The sequence below is a fragment of the Achroia grisella genome, unplaced genomic scaffold (genome assembly GCF_030625045.1).
Source record: "Achroia grisella isolate CSIRO2021 unplaced genomic scaffold, CSIRO_AGI_Agris_v1 utg402, whole genome shotgun sequence".
In the NCBI taxonomy this organism is placed as follows: domain Eukaryota; kingdom Metazoa; phylum Arthropoda; class Insecta; order Lepidoptera; family Pyralidae; genus Achroia; species Achroia grisella.
Window position 1 is genome coordinate 2,100,492 of NW_026712841.1, and position 16,002 is coordinate 2,116,493.

The 16,002-nt window shown below is 32.8% G+C and overlaps 1 protein-coding gene across 1 annotated transcript; it reads left to right on the forward strand.

Annotated features, from left to right (window-relative positions):
* The first annotated feature begins 395 nt into the window (after positions 1–395).
* LOC131844569 (AP-3 complex subunit delta) lies at positions 396–15,939 on the forward strand. Its single transcript, XM_059193483.1, has 19 exons — positions 396–635; positions 714–809; positions 1,634–1,903; positions 2,156–2,285; positions 2,579–2,718; positions 4,104–4,177; positions 5,676–5,824; positions 6,376–6,521; positions 6,909–7,110; positions 8,779–8,950; positions 9,732–9,897; positions 10,317–10,492; positions 11,010–11,165; positions 11,732–11,879; positions 12,537–12,666; positions 12,859–12,984; positions 13,590–13,722; positions 14,529–14,923; positions 15,588–15,939. Exons 1-19 carry the CDS (start codon positions 540–542, stop codon positions 15,656–15,658), a joined length of 2,976 nt encoding a protein of 991 aa, XP_059049466.1. The 5' UTR covers positions 396–539; the 3' UTR covers positions 15,659–15,939.
* Positions 15,940–16,002: the final 63 nt, after the last annotated feature.

The following is a 16,002-nucleotide window of genomic DNA, read 5'->3' on the forward strand; positions in this document are numbered from 1 at the left end:
CAATATAGGGAAAAGCAATTACGCCATAAGTACTAGTACTCACATGTCTAAAGCTCAAAACTTCATTATATACAAATATCAATATAATTTAACCATTATAATTAGAATTATATTTGGTACACTTTTTTTGTAGCCCTAAGCTATAGGCTATATTAATATATATATTATTTATATAATAGGCTATATTAATAATTTATTTTAAAAGTTTTCTTAATTCTTCTTTAATAACCAGATGAAAATTGAATATTTTCCGATTATGTATAAGAAATTTATTAATTTATCAATCATATTAAATATATCAACGGTAGATAATGCTCATGCTCAGGTTAGATTACGGGACTTTCGTAGTGAACGCTCCGCTCATGTGGAATTACAACAACTTTGGTGGCAACACTGCTGCCAAGTGCCACCCAGCAGAATTCAGTGTATTGACATTACGCTACACATTTTCTACAGTCATAAAATTGTTATTTTATGAATGTTTTTCTTAATTGCAAATGATTGTGATTTCTATTAATGCCTAATAAAGTTTTATCAACATGGCTTTGAAAAAAGTCAAAGGGAATTTTGAACGAATGTTCGATAAAAATCTCACGGATTTAGTTCGGGGTATACGAAATAACAAAGATAATGAGGTATTTGTTTCAATTACATTTAGTTAATGATTATTGAACATTTCATTGTTCTCTTTTACAATAGTTAATAATTTTTAGCCCAAGTACATAGCACAATGTATGGAAGAAATAAAAGTAGAACTAAGACAGGACAATATAGCAGTGAAAGCGAATGCTGTTGCCAAATTGACATACGTAAGTAAAAATTTTAAATTATGCTATAACTAAAGTGTTTTAGAATCATTAGCGATAATGTTAAAATAATTTTAATTTATCTTATTATAATAATAAATATAATAAATAATTTTGTAATCTGTCAGGCATTATGGTAAAAAAATATTTAAAATATAAAATGTATATTCAGTATCATGTTATTTATATATCATATAAAATAATTTCAAAAGTATATATTCAGCCATTAATCTTACAATACCTACATTTTCTAGTTCCATAACTAATCATCATCATGTCTTCTCTCTTTAAGAATAATTAAACTTTAGAGAATTTATGAGGAGCCTTTACTATGCTAGTCGACATATATATATATATATATATTTTAGGTGGCCTGCATAAATAACAGTATAATAGTATTTTTTATATTGACAAAAAAATTTGAAGTCATTACATATCCATAGCAGTATGTAAATAACATTCAGTAAGAATATATTGTTATATTGATTACCATTATCTGTTTATGTCATTTTAAAGGAAATGTTAGTATTATAATTTTGGAATAATTGTGTACATAGTCTATGGTTTTGCTAAAATTGTTTAAAACAGGCACTATGTAAATAATTTCAGAATTTCTGAATGTATTGTATAATAACAGTACACAAAAAGTAAATATTCTATGGAAGACCTTGTAGTTTTAATTAATTAACTTAATTAATGCCTAAATTTAAATTAAACTGTATTATGAGCTCAACAAAAAAATATTTTTCTATATCTACAGGATCCGGACATATCTAGTACTGAAAAAGTGTTCGTAGATTTTTATTCTGATAATAAATTTATTTCAGCTACAAATGCTTGGTTATGACATATCATGGGCAATATTCAATATAATAGAGGTAATGAGTTCAAACAAGTTCACTTACAAGCGCATTGGATATTTAGCAGCAAGTCAATCATTCCATGCTGATTCAGAATTGCTCATGCTCACAACAAACATGATTCGGAAAGATTTAAATGCTCAAAATCAGTATGAGGCTGGCCTTGCACTTAGTGGACTTAGTTGTTTTATATCACATGATTTAGCAAGAGATCTTGCTAATGACATCATGACATTGGTTTGTATTGTCTTAAATTATATTTCCATATAGGTATAGTATTATTATTTTAGCTGTAAGTACTGTCATTAATCAGAGTAAACTGTATATATTTGTTAATGATTGATAAGTTAAATATTTTCTAAAATTCATACTGGTTCACCTATTTTTAAATTTGTAACAATTAAATCTTAGTATCTTAGTTTGCAACTATTTGTTGACATAAGATATGGCTATTATAATTATAAAATTGGTAGTTTCAATAACTTACAGATGAGCTCAACAAAACCATATCTGAGAATGAAGGCTGTACTTATGATGTACAAAGTGTTTCTAAGGTATCCAGAGGCACTCAGACCAGCATTTCCTAAACTCAAAGAAAAACTAGAGGATCCTGATCCAGGTTAGTAAATAAGTAAAGTAGTTTTTTCCAGAGTAAGTCAATAATTCAAACACTGTAAGCAGATGTGTTATTTGCAAGAAATATAATTTAAGTTGGTCTATTCTACAGCAACAACATCTACTTGTAGAAATTTGTCTACATTCTATCTGTTACATCAACAATTACAAAGAAACTTAATAATTTCTATTTCTACATATAAATTCCTATTTATGAACTGCTATTAGTTAAAATAATACAATATATCTAATTTAGGTAGCATTATTATTGACATTTAATAAAATATTATTTTCTAGGTGTACAGTCAGCTGCAGTGAATGTTGTCTGTGAACTAGCAAGAAAGAATCCTAAAAACTACCTGTCCCTTGCCCCTGTCTTTTTTAAGTTAATGACCACATCTACTAACAACTGGATGTTGATCAAAATAATAAAACTGGTTTGTATATATTTATAATAATTAATAGATTTGTAATAATTTTGCAATTACAAAAAAACCTAATGAAAATATCAAATTAATAGTAATTTAAAGTACTGTTTTTCTGTACCTATCAAACATATGGCTAATATAAAAGTTGCGAGTGATACACAATATTATTTTTATAATTGTAGTTGAATTATCTCAAATATTACTAAATGAACAGAGGTTGCTGATAGTTATATGGATTATGTATTTTTATTCTGGTTATAGATAACATAAATTAGTACCACTCACACTATTCTGTGTATTAAAGTAGATGAATGTAACAAGTGAATATATATTTTTTTTGTTTGGAATTAACTGATACCAAGAGTCCGCTGTTTTACCGTGTGGTAATGTTATCACAATTTTAATCAATATGTGAAATCAATATCAAGATATGTATATTGTTTTTTTAATAGATATATATTATTACAGACTACTTTGCCTGGATTTTTTAGATGCAAGGTAATCTAGGTATGTGTGTGATACAGTCTATCTTCACGTCTTATTTCATTAAAATCTTTTCTTGATAACTTAACAGATAGATATATACATTTTCATATTGATGATATTAATGTGCATATATTATGCAAACTACATTTTTGAAAACATTTTACACCCACATCTATCTTTACAGTTTACTTTATAAAATTGACTATTGTATTATATCACTTGAGACTTAGCATAATCTGACATTTGCATGTAATTCTCCGCAGTTTGGTTTAATGACACAGTATGAACCAGATATTGGAAGGAAAATTACACAAAGCCTCATAGATCTAATTTGCAGGTACCTCAAATAAAGTTGGAAGACAAGTTTAGCAGCTAGCCTCATTCACCATATTATCTCACCATTACATTTTACAACTTAGCAACAAGAGTACCTACCACATTTTTATCGCAGGCTGATTGTACATAAGTTGCAAATGCATTATTATCAACTTACATTCAAATAGATTTTATAATTTGCAATTTAAATCATAATTATAACTGTCATTTATATCTACAAGTGGTGATATGACAAAATACTTCATTTTCATGTATAGATAGCATATTAGCCATAAATTGGGAGCAATTGCAAATATGATAATAATAAGCCTGTTAAACAAGATTTTCTACAAGGAAAGTACACTATCAATTAGCACAGCTCACTTTTATATTAATTTTGCTGCAGAAAAAAATTACAATTACCGTGACATAAATAATCAAAACAAATTAAAATGGACCAACTATTATAAATTGATACGCCACAATGATACAGGAACAAAAGTAATTTAATCCGTTTGGATAATATACAAAATACCAAAGAATCCGCTTATGACGTAAGCTAGTTTTATGTAGTGTCATTGTGTTTGTTGCAGTTTGGTGCCTTAACCCCATTAGAGCCCCGACTTGGCAAGAAACTGATAGAACCATTAACTAATTTAATACATAGGTGAGTCAGTTGTTGTCAAAGTGTAATTAGAATTGGTCTCTATGGGGTGAAGGGAAATAATTCCTTTGCATAGTGAATAATATGGATAAATTAGTAAGGCATTATAATTTAGTTGTTTGTCTATGTTCTAATTTTTAAATATTATTTTGTGAAAATAAGTTACAAAAAATAACTAAAATGAAATGTATATAATGGGCTGCTTCCATTGCTTTTTTTAATACTTTTGTTATGAATCTTTATTTCCAATTTACCACGTAGATTTTAATAAATGCTATTACACTAGAAATTCTGCTTAGTAACCAATTTATATTCATATTTTTATGTGTTATTTTTTGTGTTAATTTGTCATTTTCTAATTATAGCGTAGGCAAACCTATACTAACTTAGTAAATGATAACAGAACATAATTAATAATTCATATATGTGAATTGAACAAACATACTATTTTTATAAACATTTTCATCACTAACGGGTTGTATTTTAATATATAATATAAAATAGTCTCTGGAGAAGTTATCTACCATTTAATTCATACATAGTCAATGTATGATTTTATTGAAATTTAATAAATGCAATGTTACTAAAACTGTTTCTACTATTGTCGTAACATTTTTTATTTTATGTCAAGAAATAACCGACTGATTTGCATGTAGAGTAACAAAATTAACGCTGGCATGAGATCTAGTTGCTTCTGCGCGAACAAAGTCACAGAAAAAAATAATTATGAATTCATAAACATACTATTAGGTTGTTCGGAAAGTAATTTCGTTTTTTCCTAACTTAGGATTTAATTGTATTTTTTGCACTGTCGAAAATGCTGCTTATTCCTCTCCATATTTAAAAGGGTACCAACCAAAAACTACTGCTTAGAATTAATTGTAATTTTTCACACACAAGCCTTGCTATATGAGCTCTCAAAGCATATAAAAATTATACGGCTTAGTGTGAAATTTAGTGCAAAAAATACAATTAAATCCTAAGTTAGGAAAAAAACGAAATTATTTACCGAACAATTAGGTTGTTCGGTAAGTAATTTCGTTTTTTCCTAGTACTACGTTCTATTTCTGATAACATCCAACTGACTACCAAAAGTAGAAGGTTCTCAATTTTCATGCTCATTATAACTATAACTATAACAAACATGTAATAAGTAAGGGTCTTATTTATTTGTTAATTAATCTTATCTGAATCTATGATACATTAATTATAGAAACATTAATATGGTTTAACTCTGTTTTCATATTATTTTTCTCAGAATTGGTCGTCGGTTTGGGTTTTTTAAATCAAAATATTTATTACTTTCACAACTTTATGTAACTACTTTACTGTTTTTTTAATATTTAAATGTATTTAATTTTATTATATAAAATGCAAACAAAAGCATATTCTCTATATTTTTATCAATATTTTGTAATTTATTATAATATATTGTAATGACGCAATATTAATTTTAAGATACAAGTGACGTGTTCAAATGCCAATGTTTGTTTTGTGGCAGCACGTCAGCGATGTCTCTATTATACGAGTGTATCAACACGGTGATAGCCGTGTTGATAAGCATCAGCAGCGGCATGCCCGGCCACGCGGCTTCGGTGCAGCTGTGTGTGCAGAAACTCAGGATACTTATTGAGGACAGTGATCAAAATTGTGAGTAATATTTAATTAATGTTATAAGGTTAACGTGTCTATCTAAGTGTCTCTTCTATGTCATCATAAACCCCAAACGGATAGACTGATTCTTCTGTTTTTTTTTTTATTAAAGTTGAGGTGATCAATAGTTTAGAGCTATAATTTATGAAGATGTTTGAAGCCTCAACTCACTTTATAAATCACAATGGCATTTCGCTAACAATTTATGTCAGGACTAAATATCTTTTCTTTAGTATGTAATAGTAATTGTAAACTAACTGACGGTCCACCTGATGGTAAATAATAATCGCCACCTATATACATAAATAGCACTATATACATCACATTAACATGTGACTCTAGCAACGCCATTTGAGAGAACTAAGATTTAATGCATGTTGCATCCTGTAATTACAGCCTAATCACACTCTACACGTCTTACAAAGTAAAAGCTTTGCAGTTGAATTCGACGAGACTGACGTATCCACACAAGCAACTGTTCACAAGTATTACTGGTATTATTTAATTTAATTGTAATATGTTTAACACAATGTTATATAAATTTGTAGTGAAATATTTGGGCTTATTGGCGATGTCTCGAATACTGAAGTCTCACCCGAAGTCGGTGCAGGCGCATAAGGACCTCGTGCTGGCGTGCCTGGACGACAAGGATGAGTCGATTAGACTTAGGGCACTCGGATTACTGTATGGAATGGTTAGTCCCATTTACGGCTTTTAAAACAATTTTGGGCACTATCATGGTATTGAATTTTACTTTATATTAGGTACAATTGCATTAGGCAACATAAGTATGCAGCAAACTAATATAATGAAATTTATTTTTATTACTTTTTCTAACTTATCGACATAACAGTAACAGTATTTATATTAAAGTGCTAAATAAAGCAAAAAACGCTAACAGCAACTTAATTCCATAATGTTCATTTTATTGTTACCTGTAATGGCAAACAACCCACCTGAGTCAAGCCTCCAAGTGAGCCAAGTCAAGGTTGACCTCTTATATATAGACTGCAAAATGTAGTCATCCAAGTACATTTAAGTAATCCAAGTTTATTTACTATCTTAATTTTTATCATACAAGGTGTCGAAAAAGAATTTAATGGAGATTGTGAAGAAGTTGATGGTCCACATGGAGCGAGCGGAGGGTACGCTGTATCGCGACGAGTTGCTGACACGCATGATCGAGATATGCTCACAGAACAACTACCAGTATGTGGTTGACTTCGAGTGGTATGTCACCGTGCTAGCGGAGCTCACCGAGATGGAGACGAGCGCTAAACATGGTGATTATGTTTATATACATATTATAGACAATAATATAGATTATTTTCATATACATATAAACTCTAAATTCTATAAAATAGTATCAATATGTACTGGAAATTACATTTACCTACTAGTTTAGTTAATATTTACGTCGTAGAATTATCTGTTGTAACGTATTGTAATTATATTTGTTCTAGAATTTTACCTAAGAGCATATAATTTTTTCAAGAAAAATTGTTTTCTAACGATGCTATGTAGATGTTTATATATGTATCGTTTTTTTCCGTTTACAGTTTAAAATACAGGTTTTAAGGGGCACACCTAGTGTGAAATTTTCAAAATATCGATTTTTTTTTCCATATTTCGATAGGTTATATAATAATACCTTTAAAAATGACATACTAAAATTTTAAATCGATATCGTAAAAAGTTTTTGAGTTACAGCCATTTAAAAGAGTAGCCGCTCGGCAGTTAGATAGTTGCATTGGCTACGGGATATACCTGAGCTATTGTTCGGAGTCTGCCGTCTCTTCCAACCCTTGTAATACGATTCCGGTTTTTGTTGCTTGATAGATGCAAAGGTAGTAATACCTGAAACAATAATGAAAGTTACAACGGTTTACTTTGGCACTTTTCACCAAAGCACCTTCATAATGGATTGAAAACTACTGAATTAGCAAATTTTTTTGCAACTTCAATATTCAATGACGGTTACTCCTCAATTTTAAAGATATTTAATGTAATGGGAGTAAAAGTTGGACCTGCAGCAAGAGATTATACGACTCTTAAGGATGAGACGAGACTACGAATCGCTGATCATCGCCAACGGGCTTTTTCAAAAGAGGGTCGATCATCTCGAAGAAGAGCTTCTTCAGCTCAACAAGCACTTTTTGAGGAAGAGGAAGGTGAATTATATGGGCCTGGAATAGCAGATTAAGTGTGTGTATGATTTTAATCCATTTATAAGAGTGAAAACGAGTTTTTCTCGAAACAGCATTTTTCGAATTTGCTGGAGTGATTACTCGGAGACAAATGATCCGATCGCTATCAATTTTTTTTGCATCTCCTCTATATAGTTCTCCATACGATGACCCTCCAGTTTTTTGATCTGATCAAAAATCGAATTTTGGCAGGCCAAAAACGACCAAAATTTTGGGAAAAATTTAATTTTTTTTTCAACATGCCGCCATTTTGTCAATTTTTGATTTTTTTTGTTCGTCCGAGGGTCATCGTACAGACAATATGTTTTAGTTTAACGAGAATTTTTTTTTAAGTTTTATCAACGGAGAAGGCTGCAAATTGCAATCACTCCAGCAGTGGAGGACCTTTTTTTGCGCCGATCACACGCACAGATCGCGTGTCATTTCAAAAATATTTAATATTTTATTTCAAATATTTTACTGTGTATTCTCAAAACATGTATAAATATACCCTCAAAATTTTAAATAGATTGGATTCACTAGTTTTCTTTTTTTTATTCCCAAAAATGGCCTTTTTTTAGGTTGTCACACTACCTGTGCCCCTTAATACTTACATGTATTAAAATAGGAAATGTGACATCACGAAATTTAGGACCTCTCTCAATCCGCGTCCCATTTCGTGGATCCCTCTCAACTCGTGAGGTAGCGTATAGAGGGAGAGAGGGCCGCTAGCCGCCGTTTAAACCGTTGGAGTGGTGCGTGCAGGGGCGGCGCTGGCGCGGCAGCTGACGGAGGTGGGCGCGCGGGTGGCGGACGTGCGCGCGTTCGCGTGCCGCGAGTGCGCGGCGCTGTGCCGGCGCAGCGCGGCCGCGCCGCCCGGGCCCGCCTCGCGCGAGGTCCTCTACGCCGCCGCATTCGTGCTCGCGGAGTACTGCCAGTGAGTCCCACGCCTTCGTACACCTCGCTTCCTCGGTTATTTCGATTCTAAAACGAATAATAATAAACCTCGAACGGTTGACACGTCGCCGTCTAGTCCCACGACGAGCAGGGTTCGTGTTATGAGTACTGGACGACAGATATGAATACTTAGATACTTTTTTTAAACACATACATAATATGTACGAATGTTTGTACCGTGCGAGGAATCGAACCCGCGACCAACGGAAGTAAAGTGATGTGCTATACCGCTAGACCACCGAGGCCGTCTTGTTCTGTTTAAATACCGTGAATTCGAACTCAAATGTTACAGAGACAGTGAAAACTATAAATCCGTAATATTTGAAAATGCAATAAAACCGCTAATATTTTCGCAAGTATCATATATTCAAATCAGCCTGCAGAAAGAATTTTGTTTAAAATAACCATTCACTATTAACCTGTAGTGAGTGGCTAACAAACAAGCAGGATTACTTAGGATGTCTTGACACTACTTTATTAAATGATAATCCAGTGTAGTATACTATAAATCGTTTTTATTAGGCGACATTAGTTTGCAATTAAATTTAGTACGACGTTTTACAACCAGTGGTGAACTAAGACTAACTACTAAAATCCTATTTTTCGGGCTCCAAAAATTACGGGCTTTAGGCACGTGCTTAGGTTACCTACGCCTTAGTCCGCCCCTATTTACAACGGAAAAGGGCGAGCGGCTACGCGTCACTAGTGATGTTCGTGATATATAGTGACGTACCAGCTAAGGATTGTATGGGCCGTATCAGGGAGGAGTCGGTGATGCGCGAGTCAGTGTCGCCGCTGCTGGTGTGCGCGGCGGTGGGCGGCCCCCACATGCGGGCACGGGCAGTCTGCGTGCACGCCGCCTTCAAGCTTACGGCCAGGCTGTTACACGCCTACGAGACACGCGGAGACCTCGACGCCGCCCTGTCGGTAAGTTATCTGAAAACATACTAATTGTGCCCGCGGTTACACCGGACTTAAATTTTTAATTAGTGTATTATTCTAATATTATATAAGCTGATGTTATTGTAAAGTTTCATTTAATTCCATTCTAAAGTTTATGCTTGAAAGAGTAAAACATCTAACCACAAACTTCCACGTTTATAATATTAGTAAGATGAACACACAGCATATGCCTATGACGCGTTTTGGAATTAAAAATGCCAATGGTATGTCTAGTTTAATCAACATACAAATAGATGTAATGGAATAGATATAGTACCCCATGTGAGAGACCCAATGCGGAGTCCAAATGAACATGCAGGTATATTTATATAAATATGATACATTGAAACACCTATGCAATGCACATAAATTTCCTTAACTATCAAAAAACCCGTTGTGTGCAGGTAATCCGCGAGGCGCTGGCTGGTTTGCGGCCGCTGCTCTGCAGCGAGGATATGGAGGTGCAGGAACGTGCGCATAACGCGTCAGCGTTACTGGCGATAGTGCTACCGCGGCTGGATCCCGCCGGCGAAGACTACCCGCACGACACTCAAGAGAAACTGCTCGACCATGAACAGAGGTACCATAATCTATACTTCTATGGTCATTCGAATGTATACTAAATCTAGTTTAAAACAAACGCCACAAAGAATACAACTTACAAGGATATGGATAAATGTCAATTATGTGTATTAAAGTAGATTATATAGTTAGGAACCAAGTTGTTAAAAATCTATAAAATTATATAGTATGATTTATAAAATAGTACATGTGCAGTTAGCAACCAAAATCGAAACGCAAATCGTATCGAAAATATTTTCATTATGGGAATGTACTTTTACCTGTATAACCTTTTTTCTCTACTTTTAGCTCCGGTTGTATAACGTTTGTAAATACTAATAGTTTCATACTAACATTATAAATACGAAAGGGCGTTTGTTGCCATTTTATCACTAAAGAGATGAACCGACTCTAGTTAAATATGACGTGAACATCGATATATGTTATATGTTATTATATTACGATCATATGTGCTTAAGACAAAAGCTAGGCAAAGTCACTGTTAGCAAATAATGGACTATATATTACTGTTTTAGCAATGGTTTAGAGAAAGAAACAAATGGCGGCAGTATAAATGGCGCGGAGACGCATGGATTCAGCGGTGGATTAATCGACGAACTCGTAGACTTGTTTGACGGCGAATTGAAACCTGTAGCTCCGAAGGCACAGAAGAAAGTTCCCATGCCTCCAGAGTAAGTATTTGAAATAGCATATACCTATACTTATTTGTGGTATTATCAATGTTCCTATTTATAATGAATAAAAACCTTTTCGTTATCGATATAAAAAATATAATTATATTAGTAGTGTCATGAACCAATTACTCCACATATTGACAAAACTTTATCCTCCTATAATCTAATTTATTTGATAATATAATAACCCCAAGAGTGACATGTAACAATTAACATTAGAGGCAGTAGTCTCATTTTGTATAACCCATTATGTATGTACATAGAACAATCTATGCATATTATATATTATTACTGGTGAAGTGCAATGAGCTGACTGACCTCACCTCATGTTCATCTTATCACCCTCCACTACCTCGCTATTGTAGTGTAGACGGGTGCGCCATTCTATTATCACCCATTAAAAAAAATTGTGATAGTTTATCAGTTCACATTACTAGTAATCCCCCTTCGCTCCAATAACTACAAAGTGTTAAATACGCTATATTGTAACAGTTTACCATCAGATGTGCCATAGGACAGTTTACCACTGTCGTGGTTTAAAAAAATTTTGTTATGACCGGCAGCTTGGACCTGAACGAGTGGTTATCCCGCGAGCACTGGTCGTCGGAGAGCTCCAGCTCCGAGGAGGAGGCGGAGGGCGGCGCGGTGTTCGCGGCGCCGCAGCCCGACCCCCGGCCCACCGCGCAGTTCACGCCCGAGGAACTGCAGATGGTACTTCAGAATTATATCTTTTTTTTTGTATTTAATGACCACCATCACAGAGGAGCTACAGAAGGTACTTCATAATCACCAATTTTTTTGCATTCAATATTTCTTTTTTTTTTCATTTACCACCAGGGAGCAAATTTCTACCATTTCCCCAAACTATAAAATACATTACTACTAGTATATGTTAATTATTATCATTCATATTTAGTATTGCTATGCAATTTTTTTTATTTCTCTAGTCCATTCTTGTGCCAAATGATATACCACTTTCTGTCTTCTCTGCTTTATCCAAGGGTTCTCTGGGAGAAATTGCTGCGATAAAACCACCTTTTGTACGTTATTACTTCTATGTATTATTTATTATAATTTACTTCTGGTGCAATAAAGAATAAAAAGATGTTATGCGTTTATACGCATTTAAAACTAATTATTTAGTGAAAATCCCGTGACATTTATTAATTTTACGTATAAATAATGACCTTGTCCAATTTAAAATAAAGATATAATGTACGAGTATATAAGTCATTACTTAGCTCTTTTTGTATACACTTTTTCAAATCGCGTATGTATTTAATTATGCTTAAATAGGAATAATAATCTTTTTATCTATGAAATCAAAAGAGATATATTAAAATTACTTTATATACGATGTATGTGCAGTTACGAGAAGCACGTCGTCAGGAACAAGCGAACAATCCGCACTACCTGAAGGACGACTCACCGCGCTCGTATCAACTGGAGGATGTGCCCATCGCAGAGATGGCATTAGAAGTTCCACTTGAAATACAAAGTATGTATAATTTACCTATGTATCGACAAGCTGCCTTATTATATTGCGAATAAGAGGGAAGAAGGACTACTGGCCGAAGGGGGTGGTGTATCAGCGTTACCGTGGTAGATTACCGTCATCAGTGCCGTGATCACAGAATCAGTTAATAATTAAATAAATCAAACTAATCATTTATTTTTTCTTATTTTGTAGCCAAGAGATCTGATAAGTACTTAATAATTTCAAGAGAAAATTCAAAGAAAACAAAGAAAGAGAAACGCTCTTCTAAGAAACGGAAGAGCAAAAAAAGCAAGCATTCCACTGAATCTGATAGTGACGGTGAGTTATTGTTTTACTTATAGCTGTGTAATCATATTTCAAGTAAAATATATTTTATTAATATGAAAGCATCAGTGAATTTACACCGACATTATATATATAACAAAATTCAAAGTACTGTCTTATTCATTAACCCATTACTTCCCAAGCATCGGTGTAATAGGATTAAGGTCTTAATACATTAAAAAAAATTATAATATGTATTACTACCAAAAAAAGTATTTTAATAGAAAAAATATTTTAAAATACAAATTTCATTAGTAGCTATAGTATAAATACATAGTTTATTGAACAAAAAAAAAATTAAGTGTCCTAAAAATAGGACAGTGGGAAGGAATGGGTTAAGAGAGTACTTTGAATTTTGTTTATGTAATAAATAAATGGTTTTATAAATTTTCAATAGGGTTTTCATAAATCTTAAATGTAAAGTGAAATAAATTCATTATACTGTACACAAAAAAAAAATAGTAAAATGCAATCACTCCATTGAGCGCGCCGGCTTTCCCGCGCGTGAGTTTTGTAAGAGCGAGACTATAGACTATATATAGGTGAGACTGCAGTACCCATTTTTAGTTTTTACTAAGTATACCTGTATGTGTGTACAGATGAAGAAGAGAGCGTGCGGCGGCCGGCGGTGGATGCGGGCGGCGAGCTGCCGGACGGAGCCGCGCCCTCCGACGACGAGCCGCCGCCGCCCCACGACGACCCGCACCGCGCGCTCGACCTCGACCTAGATCTGTAAGGACCTTTACAACTCATAGTTTAAAAATGTTTAATATACCAGAGTGGGGGAAAGTGGATTGTTCCCATTGATGGCGATGTACTATGACAGATTGACCTTCTAGCGGTTCCTCCAGAAAACCAACGTGATAAATTCCTGGTGAGCTTGCCACTATGGGCTAACTGACCTGACCTTCATGCTCATCTTATCATACCCCGCGGGTGCCCCGCCAAAGTCATATAAGCATATCATATATCTTAATAATATTATAAATGCGAAATTTTGAATGTTTGTTACTTTTTTATGCAAAAACTACTGAACAGATTTTGATGAAACTTTACAGTATATAGCTTATGCATCAATATAAAAATATATATACACAGCAGTGTCAGCGGTTGAAATAAAAACAATAGTCATAAATAACACTTATATTTCAAACATAAGTAATATACAAAACTATCAGTTAATCTCACTTGTAAGTTTAACATTCCTGATATTTGTGTGACGTAATTTATGGAAAGAGTCTAACTTTCCATAAATTACGTCACACAAATATCAGGAATTTTGAGTTTTTTTATTACATACTCTTGTCTGTAAACAGATAATAAATATTCATAATTTGTTATTATTTTAAATTTTAAAGATGTGTTATAACATTTTGTACTGAATTATAAAATATTTCACATATAACTGTGTATGATAGAAGTCATCTGAATATGAAAGATTTATTGATAATTTTTCCTACCGTGGTGTATAAAATTTAGCAAATTAATATACAGAATTATAAGAATAAACAATTAATAATATTAACATACGATTTCAGACCCCTACGTGAAGAAGAATTGTTAACGTCCAGAATCCATCAGTATCCATCACCCGAAAGTGGTTTACTGTCAAAGAAATCTAAAGAATCTAAGAAGAATAAATCTATCAAAAATGAGTCGACTGACAAATCAGTCAAGAAAAAGAAAGATAAGAAGTCTAAACACGGCAAAAGCGTAGATTTAATGTTACCTGAATCAGTTAAAAGTACTGTAGATGAAGATTTGCTTATAGATGATTTTAGCAAAAGTTATGGAAAAAGTGCATCGAAATCAGGCGACAATGATAAAATCGTTCTTGACAATCACGTAAAGAGTATTAAGACTGAAAAAAATAAAAAGTCCAAGAAAGATGCAAAAGAAAAAGATTCCAAGAAGAAGAAATCGTCCAAAAAAGGTGAAAATAAATTTTGTAGTTTTCGTACCAAATAGGTCGTGAATACAAGACCGTGCATTTTGCATAAAGATTTTAAAAACTTCATTTTTATATCTTCGCACTTGGTGTAATGTCTTCAGTGTCACTTCTGATTAGTATAACTTTTTTGACTAAGATGTATATTTAAATTACTTCCTTGCAGTAGCTGTGCTTTAATAGTTTAATACTCAGACATAGAGGTTAGAGATGGAAACAGGTTGGAATATGGTTAACCATAAGACATTTTGTTTTTCAATCTATATTTCTGGCTGAAAGAACCAATAACAATTTAAATTAAAGCAGGATACAATGTGAGATTCCCTAAATTGAACTCGAATAAACCCAGCCAAATGTGATCATGTCAACCATGCCTCTGAATACCTCAATCGGAAAACAGTCGTGAAAATATATGAAATATTACTGTAGGGTGCGAAAAATCAAATAATATAAAAACAATGTAATCAAACAATAACTTGATTGTATTAACAAAAAAAATGTATTTTATTTAGTGGTAAACTATGTGACGAGACATCTCATCTTATCTTATCATTATCCTATGTTAGTTTTTAATATTAACTATTGCTTTTCTATAAATGTATGTATATTATATTGATCATACTTATGAAAGAAGACATTTCTTTTTCAGATAAACACGAAACCAAGATTGGTTACGAGGAAGCCTTAGGTATTTCAACACCAAGCAAGGAAGTTGTATAGTGTACAGTATAATTAATTATATACTATATCCTTGTCACATTATACGTACCCGTCTCAGTGCAATTGTTGATTTGAACAACTTAGTAATAATTTTGTTGTAATTAGTTCAATATAGTATATTATATATATTTAGTAGGCCTTGTTTTCATTAATATTTCTTATTACACCATGACCATTTATATAATAATGTAATGTTTCCTTAAGTATATATTGTAACAAAAGAAAAACAAAATATATAATCATGTACAGTTTATTAAAAGTGAATAAATAAATAAAAAGCATTATATTTTTACATCGTATGATATTAGAAGGCCAATTGTATAGTAGTGTTATGTCTAAGATTT